The sequence below is a fragment of the Procambarus clarkii genome, chromosome 46, assembly GCF_040958095.1.
Source record: "Procambarus clarkii isolate CNS0578487 chromosome 46, FALCON_Pclarkii_2.0, whole genome shotgun sequence".
Taxonomy (NCBI): domain Eukaryota; kingdom Metazoa; phylum Arthropoda; class Malacostraca; order Decapoda; family Cambaridae; genus Procambarus; species Procambarus clarkii.
In genome coordinates, this window is record NC_091195.1 from 20,288,710 (window position 1) to 20,309,701 (window position 20,992).

At 47.3% G+C, this 20,992-nt stretch overlaps 2 protein-coding genes across 2 annotated transcripts in view; one reads left to right on the forward strand and one right to left on the reverse strand.

The window, feature by feature from the left end:
- Positions 1–933, reverse strand: LOC138350561 (uncharacterized). The gene has a single exon (XM_069301573.1). It carries the CDS (start codon positions 931–933, stop codon positions 1–3), a length of 933 nt encoding a protein of 310 aa, XP_069157674.1.
- A 78-nt stretch (positions 934–1,011) lies between these two features.
- LOC138350562 (Kruppel-like factor 18) overlaps positions 1,012–20,992 on the forward strand; it is a 21,414-nt gene continuing 1,433 nt past the window's right edge. The window contains exons 1-4 of the mRNA XM_069301575.1: positions 1,012–1,048; positions 4,084–6,371; positions 12,003–12,171; positions 15,029–15,184. Coding sequence (XP_069157676.1) covers positions 1,012–1,048; positions 4,084–6,371; positions 12,003–12,171; positions 15,029–15,184 — 2,650 coding nt within the window. The remainder of the gene's footprint in view (positions 1,049–4,083; positions 6,372–12,002; positions 12,172–15,028; positions 15,185–20,992) is intronic.

Below are 20,992 nucleotides of genomic sequence, written 5' to 3' on the forward strand. Positions count from 1 at the left end.
TTACACAACCCTGGGGTCCAGAGGAGGGCTCGACCCGGGGTCCAGAGGAGGGCTCGACCCGGGGTCCAGAGGAGGGCTCGACCCGGGGTCCAGAGGAGGGCTCGACCCGGGGTCCAGAGGAGGGCTCAACCCGGGGTCCAGAGGAGGGCTCGACCCGGGGTCCACAGGAGGGCTCGACCCGGGGTCCAGAGGAGGGCTCGACCCGGGGTCCAGAGGAGGGCTCGACCCGGGGTCCAGAGGAGGGCTCGACCCGGGGTCCAGAGGAGGGCTCGACCCGGGGTCCAGAGGAGGGCTCGACCCGGGGTCCACAGGAGGGCTCGACCCGGGGTCCACAGGAGGGCTCGACCCGGGGTCCAGAGGAGGGCTCGACCCGGGGTCCAGAGGAGGGCTCGACCCGGGGTCCAGAGGAGGGCTCGACCCGGGGTCCAGAGGAGGGCTCGACCCGGGGTCCAGAGGAGGGCTCGACCCGGGGTCCAGAGGAGGGCTCGACCCGGGGTCCAGAGGAGGGCTCGACCCGGGGTCCAGAGGAGGGCTCGACCCGGGGTCCACAGGAGGGCTCGACCCGGGGTCCACAGGAGGGCTCGACCCGGGGTCCACAGGAGGGCTCGACCCGGGGTCCACAGGAGGGCTCGACCCGGGGTCCACAGGAGGGCTCGACCCGGGGTCCACAGGAGGGCTCGACCCGGGGTCCACAGGAGGGCTCGACCCGGGGTCCACAGGAGGGCTCGACCCGGGGTCCACAGGAGGGCTCGACCCGGGGTCCACAGGAGGGCTCGACCCGGGGTCCACAGGAGGGCTCGACCCGGGGTCCACAGGAGGGCTCGACCCGGGGTCCACAGGAGGGCTCGACCCGGGGTCCAGAGGAAAGATTAGGATTCCATTTTGATATCGAGTTAATTTGTCAGTAATTAACAATAAATTACCGTGAGCCATAATACAATTAATTACTGCTAATTGTATTTATAATTACAATATCTAGATAAACCATTAATTAATGGATCAGCTGAGACAATGAGGCTCACAATAGCTGCAGTAATAGTCAATGTTTGTACTAATATTAGATGGTTATCTTGAGATGATTTCGGGGCTTAGTGTCCCCTCGGCCCGGTCCTCGACCAGGCCTCCACCCCCAGGAAGCAGCCCGTGACAGCTGACTAACTCCCAGGTACCTATTTACTGCTAGGTGAACAGGGGTGCATCAGGGTGAAAGAAACTGTCTATTTGTTTCTGTCTCCACCGGGGATCGAACCTGGGGCCAGATTCACGAAGCAGTTACGCAAGCACTTACGAACCTGGGGACAGATTCACGAAGCAGTTACGCAAGCACTTACGAACCTGGGGGACAGATTCACGAAGCAGTTACGCAAGCACTTACGAACCTGTCCATCTTTCCTCAATCTTTGGCGGCTTTGTTTACAATTATTAAACAGTTAATGAGCTCAGAAGCACCAGGAGGCTGTTTATAACAATAACAACAGTTGATTGGCAAGTTTTCATGCTTGTAAACTGTTTAATAAATGTAACCAAAGCCGTCAAAGATTGAGGAAAGATGTACACGTTCGTAAGTGCCTGCGTAACTGCTTCGTGAATCTGGCCCCTGGACCCTTAGGACTACGAATCCCGAGCGCTGTCCACTCAGCCGTCAGGGCCTTAGGGCCGTGCATGCATGCCTCTTGTTCAGTGGCGGAGAATCAGTGTCGAATTGCCGGGACAGTAATTGCCTATTAAGAACAGGTGATTAATTGTGCGTTTCCAATTATGAGGTTGATATGTAGCAGAGATGGTGGTTGAGGGAGCTGGTGGCTGAGTGGACTGAACACTGGACACGTGATCCTGTGGTCCTGGGTTCGATCCCAGGCGCCGGCGAGACACGATGGGCAGAGTTTCTTGCACCCTATGTCCCTGTTACCTAGCAGTAAATAGGTAGCTAGGAGTTAGACAGCTGCTACGGGCTGCTTCTTGGGGGTGGAGGGGTGGTCGACCACTGGGCCGCGGGGACACTAAAGCCCCGAAATCATCTCAAGGTAACCTGAAGATAAGATAGTGGTTGTAAAGGCAGGTGTACACATGTGAACCTGCGAGATATGATGGGGTCTACCCCCCACCACCCAAGTCACTTGTCCCAGTGCTTGAAATGACAGCCCTTGAAATGGAAATTTGTGCTTGCGTGTGCGTGCCTGTGCGTTCGTGCGTGCGAACTGTGTGTGTGTTTAAATGTGTAATTACCTAAGTGGAGGTACAGGATGTGTGCTACGCTCCTGGTGTGTCGGGTCGCACCTAGTTGTGCTTGGGGGGGTTGAGCTCTGGCTCTTTGGTCCCGTCTCTCAACTGTCAATCAACTGGTGTACAGGTTCCTGAGCCTATTGGGCTCTATCATATCTACACTTGAAACTGTGTATGGAGTCAGCCTCCACCACATCACTGCCTAATGCATTCCACCTGTTAACTACTCTGACACTGACCAAATACTTTCTAATGTCTCATTTAGGTACTCTGTTTCCACCTGTGTCTCCGTGTTCCACCCGTGTTAAATAGTTTGTCAAAATTCCACCATGAGAAATTTGTGGGTGGTTATCATGTCTCCTCTTACTCTTCTGTCTTCCAGGGATGTGAGGTTCAGCTCCTTTAGCCTTTCCTCGTAGCTCATACCTCTCAGTTCCGGGACGAGCCTGGTGGCATACCGCTGAATCTTCTCTAACTTTGTCTTGTGTTTAACTCGGTATGGACTCCAGGCTGGAGCTGCATACTCCAGGATTGGTCTGACATAAGTGGTATACAGGGTCCTGAACGATTCCTTACACAAGTTTTCTAAAGGCAGTTCTTATGTTGGCCAGTCTAGCATATGCCGCTGATGATATCCTTTTGATGTGGGCCTCTGGGGACAGGTTCGGTGTGATATCAACCCCCAGATCTTTCTCTCTATTTGACTCTTGCAGGATTTCACCTCCCAGATGGTACCTTGTGTTCAGCCTCCTGCTCCCTTCGCCTAATTTCATCACCTTACACTTTCCTGAGTTAAACTTTAGTAGCCATTTTCTAGACCATTCCTCCAGTTTGTCCAGGTCGTCCTGTAGTCTCTGTCTATCTTCATCTGTCTTGATTCTTCTCATAATTTTTGCATCATCAGCAAACATTGAGAGGAACGAGTCTATACCCTCCGGAAGTTCGTTTACATATATCAGAAACAGGATGGGTCCAAGTACTGAGCCCTGTGGGACTCCGCTGGTGACATCTCGCCACTCTGATGTCTCCCACCACACAGTTACTCGCTGTTTCCTGTTGCTTAGATACTCCCTTATCCACTGGAGCCCCTTATCTTTTACTCCTGCCTGCTGCTCCAACTGCTGTAACAGCCTTTTGTGAGGTACTGTGTCAAAGGCTTTCTGCCAGTCCAAGAAAATGCAGTCTGCCCACCCTTCTCTTTCCTGCCTAATTTGTGTTACTTGGTCGTAGAAAGCTATTAAACCTTAAACCTGTGAGGCACGATTTACCATCTCTGAACCCATGTTGGTGGTGTGTCACACAGCTGTTTCCCCTCCAGATGCTCTACGAGCCTTTTCCTCGCGATCTTCTCCATCACCTTGCATGGTAGGGAAGCTGGCCTGTAGTTCAGTGTCTCTTGTCTGACTGGCGTCCTACTTCATGCATGTGTCCCCGGGACTGATGTCCTGTTTTATTCATGTGAGGGGAAGGGGTGAGAGAGAGGGAGGGGGGGGGTGAGAGAGGGAGGGGGTGAGAGAGAGAGGGGGTGAGAGAGAGAGGGGGGGGGTGAGGGAAGGGGGGGGGGGTGAAGGAGGGGTGCAGGATTGGCATACGAGGACGGAAGGGAATGGAATGGTGCCCAGTTACTTGGACCACTTGGGGGATCGAACGCCGACCTGCATGAAGCGACGCCCTTCCTCTGTCCTGACCAGTCCAAGTGATTGGGAAGATGAGGTGGTTATGAAGAGAAAACACCAAACCATTACGACTATTTAGCACTTGGAATGGACATAGGAATAAGGATTTAGGATAGGACGGAGGGAAAGGAATGGTGCCCAACCACTCCTTTTGGGGGAACTACAGTCTGTTACAAAACTACAGGCAATCAAGACAAAACTACAGGCAATCAAGACAAAACTACAGGCAATCAAGACAAAACTACAGGCAATCAAGACAAAACTACAGGCAATCAAGACAAAACTACAGGCAATCAAGACAAAACTACAGGCAATCAAGACAAAACTACAGGCAATCAAGACAAAACTACAGGCAATCAAGACAAAACTACAGGCAATCAAGACAAAACTACAGGCAATCAAGACAAAACTACAGGCAATCAAGACAAAACTACAGGCAATCAAGACAAAACTACAGGCAATCAAGACAAAACTACAGGCAATCAAGACAAAACTACAGGCAATCAAGACAAAACTACAGGCAATCAAGACAAAACTACAGGCAATCAAGACAAAACTACAGGCAATCAAGACAAAACTACAGGCAATCAAGACAAAACTACAGGCAATCAAGACAAAACTACAGGCAATCAAGACAAAACTACAGGCAATCAAGACAAAACTACAGGCAATCAAGACAAAACTACAGGCAATCAAGACAAAACTACAGGCAATCAAGACAAAACTACAGGCAATCAAGACAAAACTACAGGCAATCAAGACAAAACTACAGGCAATCAAGACAAAACTACAGGCAATCAAGACAAAACTACAGGCAATCAAGACAAAACTACAGGCAATCAAGACAAAACTACAGGCAATCAAGACAAAACTACAGGCAATCAAGACAAAACTACAGGCAATCAAGACAAAACTACAGGCAATCAAGACAAAACTACAGGCAATCAAGACAAAACTACAGGCAATCAAGACAAAACTACAGGCAATCAAGACAAAACTACAGGCAATCAAGACAAAACTACAGGCAATCAAGACAAAACTACAGGCAATCAAGACAAAACTACAGGCAATCAAGACAAAACTACAGGCAATCAAGACAAAACTACAGGCAATCAAGACAAAACTACAGGCAATCAAGACAAAACTACAGGCAATCAAGACAAAACTACAGGCAATCAAGACAAAACTACAGGCAATCAAGACAAAACTACAGGCAATCAAGACAAAACTACAGGCAATCAAGACAAAACTACAGGCAATCAAGACAAAACTACAGGCAATCAAGACAAAACTACAGGCAATCAAGACAAAACTACAGGCAATCAAGACAAAACTACAGGCAATCAAGACAAAACTACAGGCAATCAAGACAAAACTACAGGCAATCAAGACAAAACTACAGGCAATCAAGACAAAACTACAGGCAATCAAGACAAAACTACAGGCAATCAAGACAAAACTACAGGCAATCAAGACAAAACTACAGGCAATCAAGACAAAACTACAGGCAATCAAGACAAAACTACAGGCAATCAAGACAAAACTACAGGCAATCAAGACAAAACTACAGGCAATCAAGACAAAACTACAGGCAATCAAGACAAAACTACAGGCAATCAAGACAAAACTACAGGCAATCAAGACAAAACTACAGGCAATCAAGACAAAACTACAGGCAATCAAGACAAAACTACAGGCAATCAAGACAAAACTACAGGCAATCAAGACAAAACTACAGGCAATCAAGACAAAACTACAGGCAATCAAGACAAAACTACAGGCAATCAAGACAAAACTACAGGCAATCAAGACAAAACTACAGGCAATCAAGACAAAACTACAGGCAATCAAGACAAAACTACAGGCAATCAAGACAAAACTACAGGCAATCAAGACAAAACTACAGGCAATCAAGACAAAACTACAGGCAATCAAGACAAAACTACAGGCAATCAAGACAAAACTACAGGCAATCAAGACAAAACTACAGGCAATCAAGACAAAACTACAGGCAATCAAGACAAAACTACAGGCAATCAAGACAAAACTACAGGCAATCAAGACAAAACTACAGGCAATCAAGACAAAACTACAGGCAATCAAGACAAAACTACAGGCAATCAAGACAAAACTACAGGCAATCAAGACAAAACTACAGGCAATCAAGACAAAACTACAGGCAATCAAGACAAAACTACAGGCAATCAAGACAAACTACAGGCAATCAAGACAAAACTACAGGCAATCAAGACAAAACTACAGGCAATCAAGACAAAACTACAGGCAATCAAGACAAAACTACAGGCAATCAAGACAAAACTACAGGCAATCAAGACAAAACTACAGGCAATCAAGACAAAACTACAGGCAATCAAGACAAAACTACAGGCAATCAAGACAAAACTACAGGCAATCAAGACAAAACTACAGGCAATCAAGACAAAACTACAGGCAATCAAGACAAAACTACAGGCAATCAAGACAAAACTAGATAGTTTCCTTAAAGGAGTGCCGGACCAACCAGGCTGTGGTGGGTGTGTGGGCCTGCGGGCCGCTCCAAGCAACAGCCTGGTGGACCAAACTCTCACAAGTCAAGCCTGGCCTCGGGCCGGGCTTGGGCAGTAGAACAACTCCCAGAACCCCATCAACCAGGTATATGTGGGCCTGCGGGCCGCTCCCAGCAACAGCCTGGTGGACCAAACTCTCACAAGTCAAGCCTGGCCTCGGGCCGGGCTTGGGGAGTAGAAGAACTCCCAGAACCCCATCAACCAGGTATATGTGGGCCTGCGGGCCGCTCCAAGCAACAGCCTGGTGGACCAAACTCTCACAAGTCAAGCCTGGCCTCGGGCCGGGCTTGGGCAGTAGAACAACTCCCAGAACCCCATCAACCAGGTATATGTGGGCCTGCGGGCCGAATAATTTAAATAGGGAGATTGAAGAAATCGAGCGGAAATTGAAACACTCATATGAAACTGAAGAAAGGCAGTTAGAACAGAAAGCAATTCAGGAAATAAAGAAAAATCCAAAATATTTCTTCTCATATGCGAAATCAAAAGCAAAAACCACTGACAGTATTGGACCTATTCGTACAAGTGAAGGTTCATACACGGAGGATGACAAAGAAATTAGTGAAATCCTAAAAAAGCAGTATGAGGACATGTTTAGCACTCCAATAAACAACATGAAGGTGGAAGCTCCAGACATTTTCTTTATGCGGGATATTCAAACCCCTGTAAATATAACTGATATAAACACGAGCGCACTAAATTTTGAAAAAGAAATTGAAAACATGCCCATGCACTCGGCCCCAGGTCTAGACTCATGGAATTCAATATTTATAAAGAAATGCAAAGTGCCGGTAGCACAGGCACTCAGTATAGTGTGGAGGAAGAGCTTGGACACGGGGGAGATACCAGATGCACTTAAAGTAGCAGACATAGCCCCTCTACACAAGGGAGGGAGCAAAGCATTGGCAAAAAATTATAGACCAGTTGCACTAACATCGCACATCATAAAAGTATTTGAGAGAGTGATTAGGAGTCAGGTCACCAATTTCATGGAGACCAATGACCTTCATAACCCAGGCCAACATGGATTTCGAGCGGGAAGATCGTGCCTCTCACAGCTACTTGAGCACTACGACAAAGTCACTGAGGCATTAGAAGAGAAACAGAATGCTGATGTGATATACACGGACTTCGCAAAGGCCTTCGATAAATGTGACCATGGCGTGATAGCACACAAAATGAAGTCAATGGGAATAACCGGTAAAGTAGGACGCTGGATACTCAGTTTTCTGTCAAACAGGACTCAGCGAGTAACTGTCAACCATATAAAATCTAGTCCAAGTGCAGTGAAAAGCTCTGTACCTCAGGGTACAGTCCTTGCACCACTGCTTTTCCTTATTCTCATATCAGATATAGACAAAAATACAAGTCACAGCTTCGTATCATCCTTTGCAGATGACACAAAAATCAGTATGAAAATTACCTCGGCTGAGGACATTGAAAAACTTCAAGCTGATATTAATAAAGTTTTCGACTGGGCATCAGAAAATAACATGATGTTTAACAGTGATAAATTCCAGGTACTCAGGTACGGTAAAAATGAGGACCTTAAACATAATACAGAGTACAAAACACAATCAAATGTACCCATAGTAGGAAAACAGCATGTAAAGGATTTGGGAATAATAATGTCGGACGACCTAACGTTTAAGGAGCATAACCAAGCAAATATTGCGACAGCCAGAAAAATGATAGGATGGATTACGAGAACTTTCAAATCCAGGGATCCCATCACAATGGTTGTACTCTTCAAGGCACTTGTGTTGTCCCGTCTTGAGTACTGCTCAGTACTCACTTCCCCCTTCAAAGCAGGAGAGATTGCTGAAATAGAGGGAATACAGAGAACATATACGGCACGCATAGACGAGATAAAACACCTAAATTATTGGGATCGTCTCAAAGCTCTCCAAATGTACTCACTAGAAAGAAGACGAGAGAGATACCAAATAATATACACCTGGAAGATACTGGAGGGCCAAGTACCAAATCTACACAGTAAAATAACAACGTACTGGAGTGAACGACATGGAAGAAAATGTAGAATAGAACCAATGAAGAGCAGAGGTGCCATAGGCACAATCAGAGAACACTGTATAAACATCAGAGGTCCGCGGTTGTTCAACGTCCTCCCAGCAAGCATAAGAAATATTGCCGGAACAACCGTGGACATCTTCAAGAGAAAACTAGATTTATTCCTCCAAGGAGTGCCGGACCAACCGGGCTGTGGTGGGTATGTGGGCCTGCGGGCCGCTCCAAGCAACAGCCTGGTGGACCAAACTCTCACAAGTCGAGCCTGGCCTCGGGCCGGGCTTGGGGAGTAGAAGAACTCCCAGAACCCCATCAACCAGGTATCAACCAGAACAACTCCCAGAACCCCATCAACCAGGTATATGTGGGCCTGCGGGCCGCTCCAAGCAACAGCCTGGTGGACCAAACTCTCACAAGTCAAGCCTGGCCTCGGGCCGGGCTTGGGCAGTAGAACAACTCCCAGAACCCCATCAACCAGGTATATGTGGGCCTGCGGGCCGCTCCAAGCAACAGCCTGGTGGACCAAACTCTCACAAGTCAAGCCTGGCCTCGGGCCGGGCTTGGGCAGTAGAACAACTCCCAGAACCCCATCAACCAGGTATATGTGGGCCTGCGGGCCGCTCCCAGCAACAGCCTGGTGGACCAAACTCTCACAAGACAAGCCTGGCCTCGGGCCGGGCTTGGGCAGTAGAACAACTCCCAGAACCCCATCAACCAGGTATATGTGGGCCTGCGGGCCGCTCCCAGCAACAGCCTGGTGGACCAAACTCTCACAAGACAAGCCTGGCCTCGGGCCGGGCTTGGGCAGTAGAACAACTCCCAGAACCCCATCAACCAGGTATATGTGGGCCTGCGGGCCGCTCCAAGCAACAGCCTGGTGGACCAAACTCTCACAAGTCAAGCCTGGCCTCGGGCCGGGCTTGGGCAGTAGAACAACTCCCAGAACCCCATCAACCAGGTATATGTGGGCCTGCGGGCCGCTCCCAGCAACAGCCTGGTGGACCAAACTCTCACAAGTCAAGCCTGGCCTCGGGCCGGGCTTGGGCAGTAGAACAACTCCCAGAACCCCATCAACCAGGTATATGTGGGCCTGCGGGCCGCTCCAAGCAACAGCCTGGTGGACCAAACTCTCACAAGTCAAGCCTGGCCTCGGGCCGGGCTTGGGGAGTAGAAGAACTCCCAGAACCCCATCAACCAGGTATATGTGGGCCTGCGGGCCGCTCCAAGCAACAGCCTGGTGGACCAAACTCTCACAAGTCAAGCCTGGCCTCGGGCCGGGCTTGGGCAGTAGAACAACTCCCAGAACCCCATCAACCAGGTATATGTGGGCCTGCGGGCCGCTCCAAGCAACAGCCTGGTGGACCAAACTCCCAGAACCCCATCAACCAGGTATATGTGGGCCTGCGGGCCGCTCCAAGCAACAGCCTGGTGGACCAAACTCCCAGAACCCCATCAACCAGGTATATGTGGGCCTGCGGGCTGCTCCAAGCAACATCCTGGTAGACCAAACTCCCAGAACCCCATCAACCAGCCATCAACCTACAAGTCTTATCACAATTAGAGCTGAAGGTGATATAATTTAGGAAAATACACTAAAGAATATTAAGTAACATGTATATCATTTTAATGCCTCGTGCTTCCGACTTACCTGGGATCTTAAGGTTTGTGGTCAAGACTGTGGTGGTGATTGATATGGGTGGGGGGGGGGGGGTAGTTAGGGTGGTGGGGGGGTAGTTAGGGGGGTGGGGGGGTAGTTAGGGGGGTGGGGTGCGGTTGGTTGCCTAATGTAGGACCATTTGTGGGGGCGGCGTTGATAAACTGGCCGTCAGTGGGAGGTGGTGGTAATGACTCTATCACGTTGTTAAGGTGTGGGTGGTGGGAAGGTGGAAGTGATTCTGGCCCTAACATCCCACGTACAGAACTACCCACACCTGTCACCCACTCCCACACCAGTCACCCACTCCCACACCTGTCACCCACACCTGCCACCCATTCCCACAGGGGGGTAGAAATAGCCTAAGCTACTCTATCCCTCTGAGATGTATTTCTTGCTTATCTCAATAAACATACTTGAACTCCCACACCTGTCCCCCACACCTGCCACCCACTCCCACACCTGCCACCCACTCCCACACCTGCCACCCATTCCCACACCTGTCACCCACTCCCACACCTGCCACTAACTCCCACAGCGTTTCAGGCAAGTCCTTAATCCTAATTTTTCCTGGAATACGACCCGCCAAATCGTTTAACAACCAGGTACCCGTTCACTGCTGGGTGAACAGAGGCATCAGTTAAGAACACTGAAAAGCTGGTTTAAACTGTGTGTACTCGCGGAGGGGTTTAACTTCTCGAGCTCTTGGGTCCCGCCTTTCAGTATTCACTTGTGTACATGCATTCTAGTCTTAGAGTCCCAGTCATTTACTACTTTGGAAAAGACTACGAATCACGAGCGCTGTCCACTCAGCCGTCAGGCCCTTGACCCATGTGTTTACTTTGTGTCATTCCAAGGATTTTGTATTTGTCTGCCCTGTGTATTTCGCTTAGTATTTTGTATATGGTGATCAAGTCTCCTCATGTTTGCTTGTGTATTCAGCCTTGTCTCAAAGGGGGTATGAACTCCTTGTTAATGAACAAACGATTGTTTGTTTTTGTTATGTAATTGTGTACTTGTTTGTGTTTGTCTTCTCCATGACATTATTATGTAGTTGAATATATATATATATATATATATATATATATATATATATATATATATATATATATATATATATATATATATATATATATATGTCGTACCTAGTAGCCAGAACTCACTTCTCAGCCTACTATGCAAGGCCCGATTTGCCTAATAAGCCAAGTTTTCCTAAATTATTATATTTTCTCTATTTTTTTTCTTATGAAATGATAAAGCTACCCATTTCATTATGTATGAGGTCAATTGTTTTTTATTGGAGTTAAAATTAAAGTAGATATATGACCGAACCTAACCAACCCTACCTAACCTAACCTATCTTTATAGGTTAGGTTAGGTTAGGTAGCCGAAAATGTTAGGTTAGGTTAGGTTAGGTAGGTTAGGTTGCCGAAAAACAATTAATTTATGAAAACTTGGCTTATTAGGCAAATCAGGCCTTGCATAGTAGGCTGAGAAGTGCGTTCTGGCTACTAGGTACGACATATATATATATATATATATATATATATATATATATATATATATATATATATATATATATATATATATATATATATCTTTCTCTCTTTCTCTCTCCGTCCCTCCCCCTCCCACCCACTCCCCTCCCTATCTCCCCCCCCCCCACTCCCCCCCCCACTCCCCTCCCCCACTCCCCTCCCTATCTCCCCCCTCCCCCACTCCCCTCCCTATCTCCCCCCTCCCCCACTCCCCACCCCCCAACCCCCATACTCTGGAGAGTGTAGTATAAAGCGCGTGCCCCACACAGTGTAAAGCGCCACACAGTAACCCGGGTGTGTGTGTCTCCCCCCACAGGGACTGCCCATCATCCAGGAGCTGACCCACAAGTATGGGCTGCAGGCGGAGCTGGGGGAGGCCACGCTGGGCCAGAAGCTGGAGGAGGTGCGGGAACACATCCGCAAGGAGATCCGCAAGGAGCTCAAGATTAAGGAAGGTGCTGAGAACCTCCGCCGCGTCACCACAGGTAAGTTGATCAACCAGGTGGGGATTGGAAGTGTGAAGGAGCTGTGGTAATGGTTGGGAGCTGGTCGGCCGAGCGGACAGCACGCTGGACTTATGATCCTGTGGTTCTGGGTTCGATCCCAGACGCCGGCGAGAAACAATGGCCAGAGTTTCTTTCACCCTATGCCCCTGTTACCTAGCAGTAAAAAAGGTACCTGGGTGTTAGTCAGCTGTCACGGGCTGCTTCCTGGGGGTGGAGGCCTGGTCGAGGACCGGGCCGCGGGGACACTAAAAGCCCCGAAATCATCTCAAGATAACCTCAAGAAGATGGTGGTGCTTGTGCCCCCAAGTTCAAGATGAAAGCGAAGGATGTGCAATGCACAAACTTGGCCCATTGCACGCAATGGGCCAAGTTTAGATTACTTTGGGGAGAGTTTGGCGAGGTCTGGGTGGGTTATCTTGAGGTTATCTTGAGATGATTTCGGGTCTTTTTAGTGTCCCCGCGGCCCGGTCCTCGACCAGGCCTCCACCCCCAGGAAGCAGCCCGTGACAGCTGACTAACACCCAGGTACCTATTTTGCTGCTAGGTAACAGGGGCATAGGGTGAAAGAAACTGCCCATTGTTTCTCACCCGCGCCTGGGATCGAACCCAGCGTCACCTCGTATTGTTCCTGCCTCCAAGCACTTGCGTGTATGAGTAAAGCTTTGACTCAAGTAGCAACCCGTCCTCCTCATAGAACGTCGTATTTTAGCGTATAGTCCACCAAAGGCCAAAAATTGTCGGACTAGAAAATGAAAGCGGCTCGCGAAAGTGACCTACTGTCCCGTTTTCTGTTTTGGGGCCTCTGGTAGGTTAGGATAAGGCGGCACTTTACTACGACAGTTTCTTGACGTTGGGGAGCCTTAGGAGGACGGATTGCAAATGTATAGACAAGTCGGAGTGATATCACAAAGATATCACAAACAAAGATATCACAAAGATATCACAAACAAAGATATCACAAAGAAAGATATCACAAAGATATCACAAACAAAGATATCACAAACAAAGATATCACAAAGATATCACAAACAAAGATATCACAAAGATATCACAAAGAAAGATATCACAAACAAAGATATCACAAAGATATCACAAAGAAAGATATCACAAACAAAAGTGCTTGGAAGAGTGATCGAAACCCAGTTTTATGGAAAATAATGAACTTAACAACCCAGGACAACATGGATTTAGAGGGGCCTCGTAGCCTGGCGCCAGATTCACGAAGCAGTTACGCAAACACTTACGAACGTGTACATCTTTCCTCAATCTTTGACGGCTTTGGTTACATTTATTAAACAGTTTACAAGCATGAAAACTTGCCAATCAACTGTTGTTATTGTTATAAACAGCCTCCTGGTGCTCCGGAGTTCATTAACTGTTTAATAATTGTAAACAAAGCCGCCAAAGATTGAGAAAAGATGTACAGGTTCGTAAGTGTTTGCGTAAGTGCTTTTGTGAATCTGGCCCCTGGTGGATAGCGCGCAGGACTCGTAATTCTGTGGCGCGGGTTCGATTCCCGCACGAGGCAGAAACAAATGGGCAAAGTTTCTTTCACCCTGAATGCCCCTGTTACCTAGCAGTAAATAGGTACCTGGGAGTTAGTCAGCTGTCACGGGCTGCTTCCTGGGGGTGGAGGCCTGGTCGAGGACCGGGCCGCGGGGACACTAAAAAGCCCCGAAATCATCTCAAGATAACCTCAAGATAACTACCTACCTTGTGGCTACCTTGTGGGGGTCACGGGGGGTCAACCAGGCTGTTGGACGCGGCTGCTCGCAGCCTGACGTATGAGTTACAGCCTGGTTGATCAGGTATCCTTTGGAGGTGCTTATAGGATGGATGGGCGCTTATGGTGCTTAATGATAGGAAAGATTACGAGAACTTTCAAATCCAGGGATCCCATCACAATGGTTGTACTCTTCAAGTCACTTGTGTTGTCCCGTCTTGAGTACTGCTCAGTACTCACTTCCCCCTTCAGAGCAGGAGAGATTGCTGAAATAGAGGGAATACAGAGAACATATACGGCACGCATAGACCAGATAAAACACCTAAATTATTGGGATCGTCTCAAAGCTCTCCAAATGTACTCACTAGAAAGACGACGAGATACCAAATAATATACACATGGAAGATACTGGAGGGTCAGGTACCTAATGTGCACAGTAGAATAACAGCATACTGGTGCGAAAGGTACGGAAGGAAATGCAGAATAGAACCAGAGTAGAGGTGCCATAGGCACAGTCAGAGAACACCCCCCCCACATTCTTCCCAGGATGCAACCCCACAACAGTGCTCCCCCCCCCCCCCCGGGTACATATTTACTGCTAGGTGAACACAGACATTTGGTGAAAAGGAAACTTGCCCTACCATTTCTGTCCTCACCGGGATTCGAACCCGTGATTGTGTAATGTGGGTGTAGAACAAACCCCTCTGCGCCACCGGGGACCCCATATCATTAGTAAGCATGAGAAGTGTTATTATACAGTTGTTGACAGATCTTTAGAGCAAGACAGGTGTTGTTGTCTTAAGTATTATGTCTTAAATTCTTAATTACAGATGTTTAATGCTGGAGGTCCCCTGACAGATGTTTAATGACAGAGGTCCCCTGACATTTTTAATGACAGAGGTCCCCTGACAGATGTCTGACGACAGAGGTCCCCTGACAGAGGTCCCCTGACAGAGGTCCCCTGACAGAGGTCCCCTGACAGAGGTCCCCTGACAGAGGTCCCCTGACAGAGGTCTGACGACAGAGGTCTGACGACAGAGGTGCCCTGACAGATGTCTGACGACAGAGGTGCCCTGACAGATGTGTAATGCCAGGTGTGTGGTACACTTTCAGACCGCCGAGCCCTTCAAGACGTGAGCCACATGGTGAAGGAGGCCAACTGTAAGCTGTCGGCCCTCCAGGAGGAACTCCAGGAGCTGGAGTCCCAGATCCTCCTGACGCAGGGTCAGGCTGGCGCCGGCCTCGACTCCTCCTTCAGTAATAACTTAGGTAAGTTACCTCAGGTTACCTCAGGTGGGGGGTAAGTTACCTCAGGTGGGGGTGAGTTACCTCTGGTTACCTCAGGTGGGGGTGAGTTACCTCAGGTTACCTCAGGTGGGGGGGTGAGTTACCTCTGGTGGGGGTAAGTTACCTCAGGTTACCTCAGGTGGAGGTCAGTTACCTCAGGTTACCTCAGGTGGGGGCGAGTTACCTCAGGTGGGGGGTGAGTTACCTCATGTTACCTCAGGTGGGGGTGAGTTACCTCAGGTTACCTCAGGTGGGGGTGAGTTACCTCAGGTTACCTCAGGTGGGGGTGAGTTACCTCAGGTGGGGGTGAGTTACCTCAGGTTACCTCAGGTGGGGGTGAGTTACCTCAGGTTACCTCAGGTGGGGGGGTAAGTTACCTCAGGTAGGGGTGAGTTACCTCTGGTTACCTCAGGTGGAGGTCAGTTACCTCAGGTGGAGGACGGGTCCCGGGATATCCCACAGGGGCTAACGAGTTGGTCTGGAAGGTCTTCTCCTATCCCAGGATAGTTATAGCTTGACCCTGAAGGACTCGTTTGAGATTTAATGTAACTCATGCCAGGATTTGTAATATTCTCTTTCTTTTCTCCCCTTTCTTTCTCTTCTGTCTCATCGATTTCGTTCTGTGATTGATCTCTGGTACCCCATGTGTGTGTGTATATATATATATATATATATATATATATATATATATATATATATATATATATATATATATATATATATATATATATATATATATTATATATATATTATATATATATATATATTATATATATATTATATATATATATATATATATATATATATATATATATATATATATATATAATATAGACTGAGGGGAGGGTACGAGAGGCGACAGGGGTAATGCGGGCTACGGCCAACAACAGCCAAGCTGATCAACATAACAGCTAGAAATCCTTGTCAGAGATCGGGTTACAAAATTGCATCCCCTGAAACCACTACCAGGTCGCCGCCGCCACCACCCCCCCCCCTTCTCCTCCTCCTCCACTTCCTCCTGCTGCTCCTGCTCCTCCTGCTCCTCCTGCTAAGCAGCAGCAGCAGCAGCAGCAGCAGAGGAGAAGACACCACCTTTCCCAGTAAACCCATTGTCAAGCGCGTTATGAGCGGAAGATGGCGTCGTGCGCGACACTTTGTACCGCTGAGATATTATACAATTGGTGAGAGAATGTCGCGTCGTGCGCGACAGGCCTCCAGCACGCGACACTTACTGTCGCGGGCTGCAGGAGAGGACAGACAACTTTCAGGAGAAAGTGCCGAGCCATTTCGGCTATAGCACTTGGAAGGGGTCGGGATTTGGGGTTGGACGGAGGGGCGGGGGGAGAAGGGTGCCCAAGCACTTGTGGAAGGTCGGGGATTGAACGCCGGCCTGCATGACGCAGGTCGGCGACATGATCACCACATGACATGTGGTGATCATGTCCCTCCTAACTTCTGTCTTCCAGCGACAGTGTGTGTGTGTGTGTGTGTGTGTGTGTGTGTGTGTATGTGTATGTGTATGTGTATGTGTATGTGTGTGTGTGTGTGTGTGTGTGTGTGTGTGTGTGTGTGTACAAATATGTATGTCCGAGTCTGTCTTTGCTGCAAGAATACTTAAACATAGGGGTTGTGGATGACTCAAGTGGGTTGGTAAATAAAGTTGAGCAAAACGAAATACATAAATAAATTAATAAATAAATAAATAAATAAATAAATAATACATCTCAGAGGGATAGAGTTTCTTAGGATACTTCAACCCCCCCCCCTCCCCCATGTTATACACACCTGGCTAGCCCCACCTTGACCCCTAATCTCCCCTGATACCTGGTGAAGGTGGTGGTACCCTTCCGATAAGATAGCGTCCGCCGGAGGGTTATGATAAGGCCAGGATGTCACCCAGCTCCGTATTCCACGTACCTGTGCTTGCCGGGGTTGAGCTCCGGCTCTGGCTGCCCGCCTGCCTTAGTGGTTTGTAATACAGTTCTGTACTATAGTGTTGATTATCCCAATTGGCAATAGTTTGTATCCAATTGTTCCATGCGGATGCGACGGAATAACCATTGAGGGAAAAATATTTGAGTTTACCCTCACATACGAACAGTTTTCTTTGGTTTAGTTTCTACGCGATTTTTGTTATCGGTAACTACGATATTTTTATATTGACAACTTTGACATTTTTATATCGATAACTTCGACATTTTTATATCGACAACTTCGACATTTTTATATCGACAACTTTGACATTTTTATATCGACAACTTCGACATTTTTATATCGACAACTTCGACATTTTTATATCGACAACTTCGACATTTTTATATCGACAACTTTGACATTTTTATATCGACAACTTCGACATTTTTATATCGACAACTTCGACATTTTTATATCGACAACTTCGACATTTTTATATCGACAACTTTGACATTTTTATATCGACAACTTCGACATTTTTATATCGACAACTTTGACATTTTTATATCGACAACTTCGACATTTTTATATCGACAACTTCGACATTTTTATATCGACAACTTTGACATTTTTATATCGACAACTTCGACATTTTTATATCGACAACTTTGACATTTTTATATCGACAACTTCGACATTTTTATATCGACAACTTCGACATTTTTATATCGACAACTTCGACATTTTTATATCGACAACTTCGACATTTTTATATCGACAACTTCGACATTTTTATATCGACAACTTCGACATTTTTATATCGACAACTTCGACATTTTTATATCGACAACTTCGACATTTTTATATCGATAACTTCGACATTTTTATATCGACAACTTCGACATTTTTATATCGACAACTTCGACATTTTTATATCGACAACTTCGACATTTTTATATCGACAACTTCGACATTTTTATATCGATAACTTCGACATTTTTATATCGATAACTTCGACATTTTTATATCGACAACTTCGACATTTTTATATCGATAACTTCGACATTTTTATATCGATAACTTCGACATTTTTATATCGACAACTTCGACATTTTTATATCGATAACTTCGACATTTTTATATCGACAACTTCGACATTTTTATATCGATAACTTCGACATTTTTATATCGACAACTTCGACATTTTTATATCGATAACTTCGACATTTTTATATCGACAACTTCGACATTTTTATATCGACAACTTCGACATTTTTATATCGACAACTTCGACATTTTTATATCGACAACTTCGACATTTTTATATCGACAACTTCGACATTTTTATATCGATAACTTCGACATTTTTATATCGATAACTTCGACATTTTTATATCGACAACTTCGACATTTTTATATCGACAACTTCGACATTTTTATATCGACAACTTCGACATTTTTATATCGATAACTTCGACATTTTTATATCGACAACTTCGACATTTTTATATCGACAACTTCGACATTTTTATATCGACAACTTCGACATTTTTATATCGACAACTTCGACATTTTTATATCGACAACTTCGACATTTTTATATCGACAACTTCGACATTTCCTCTCATGAAGTACTTACTTTTTCTCATTATTTTGTTTCATACATTTTCTTAATTTCCAATTTTTTATGATTTTCCAATTTTACACTTTTCCTGTCGAACCCAGAGCGACGGTCTCCCGTCATGCAGGTCTGCGTTCAATCCCCCGACCGTCCATACAAGTGGTTGGGGCACCATTCCTTCCCTCCGTCCCATCCCTAATCCTGACCCCTTCCCAGTGCTATATAGTCGTGGTGTCTTGGCGCTTTCCCCCTGATAATTCCCTCCCTCTCCTTTCATGTATGGCATCCTGTGCTATTAATGATCTAGTAGACGGAGGTAGGCGCGTGACTATTTCTGCAAGACCCGACAGCACTCGGTGGACAAATACCACATCCAGTGCCAACTCATATGCCCGACCAGGAGCCGGTCGGCCGAGCGGACAGCACGCTGGACTTGTGGTCCTGGGTTCGATCCCAGGCGCCGGCGAGAAACAGTGGGCAGAGTTTCTTTCATCCTATGCCCCTGTTACCTAGCAGTAAAATAGGTACCTGGGTGTTAGTCAGCTGTCACGGGCTGCTTCCTGGGGGTGGAGGCCTGGTCGAGGACCGGGCCGCGGGGACACTAAAAAGCCCTGAAATCATCTCAAGATAACCTCAAGATATCTTCAGAGTACTGCCTCCTGAGTACTTAAACCTCTGCCTCTTCTGGAATAGCCAGTCGCAAGGCCCAATTTCAAACACCATAGGCCTATCCATTCAACCTGTTCTTGCACTTTCTTATAGTCAATATTGACTTATTAAATACGTGCATATGTGACATACTAATTTATTGTGAATATTTTAGGTTTACCTTGAAAAGCTTCATAGAAAACACCGACCTTACCTAACCTTCTTAGTATGTTAAGATAAGCATCTTATTGCTTCGTAATTACAATTATTATTTAACCTATACCTGTAATAGGTTAAGTAATAATTGTAATTACGAAGCAATAAGATAGTATGTCACATATGCACTTATTTAATAAGTCAATATTGACTTAAAGTGCGAGAACGGGTTGACCTATTATGGACAAGTCATCGCTCCCTCAGAGGACGAATTGAGCCTCATTGAATGATTGATTGATAAAGATTAAGTCACCCAAAAGGTGGCACGGGCATGAATAGCCCGTAAGTGGTTGCCCTTTTGAGCCATTACCAGTATCAAGAGCTGATACTGGAGATCTGTGGAGGTGCGCCTGCGTGACGGGAGATGTCTCCCGTGAGCCTCATTGCAGTGGAATGGCTATCTTGAGGTTATCTTGAGATGATTTCGGGGCTTTTTAGTGTCCCCGCGGCCCAGTCCTCGACCAGGCCTCCACCCCCAAGAAGCAGCCCGTGACAGCTGACTAACACCCAGGTACATATTTTACTGCTAGGTAACAGGGGCATAGGGTGAAAGAAACTGCCCATTGTTTCTCGCCGGCGCCTGGGATCGAACCCAGGACCACAGGATCACAAGCCAAGCGTGCTGTCCGCTCGGCCGACCGGCTCCCCAGGTGTCAAGTGCCTGGCACTGTCGTAGCACTATCACGTTGCACTGTCAAGCACTTTGCACTATCACTATAAGCCTAATCAAGCACTATCGTTGCTCGGCTGTTAGCCCGGGGGGGGGGGGTGTTAAAAGCCAGGCTTTTAATCCTGCTAAAACTTGTATTTTAAGTTAAGGGAAACATTGGCATGACTAAGTACAGAAGGTAAACTTTATATAGGCGCCCTGTGGGTGGTGGTGGAGGAGCCACCTCTCTCACTTCGTGTGTGTGTTGTTAGGTGTGGCGCCCTGTGGGTGGTGGTGGAGGAGCCACCTCTCTCACTTCGTGTGTGTGTGTTGTTAGGTGTGGCGCCCTGTGGGTGGTGGTGGAGGAGCCACCTCTCTCACTTCGTGTGTGTGTTTTGTTAGGTGTGGCGCCCTGTGGGTGGTGGTGGAGGAGCCACCTCTCTCACTTCGTGTGTGTGTTGTTAGGTGTGGCGCCCTGTGGGTGGTGGTGGAGGAGCCACCTCTCTCACTTCGTGTGTGTGTTTTGTTAGGTGTGGCGCCCTGTGGGTGGTGGTGGAGGAGCCACCTCTCTCACTTCGTGTGTGTGTTGTTAGGTGTGGCGCCCTGTGGGTGGTGGTGGAGGAGCCACCTCTCTCACTTCGTGTGTGTGTTTTGTTAGGTGTGGCGCCCTGTGGGTGGTGGTGGAGGAGCCACCTCTCTCACTTCGTGTGTGTGTTGTTAGGTGTGGCGCCCTGTGGGTGGT

Bases quoted from the DNA above. Each gene is read 5' to 3' on its own strand.
- LOC138350561 (XM_069301573.1), bottom strand. From the start codon at position 933: ATGGCTCACGGTAATTTATTGTTAATTACTGACAAATTAACTCGATAT.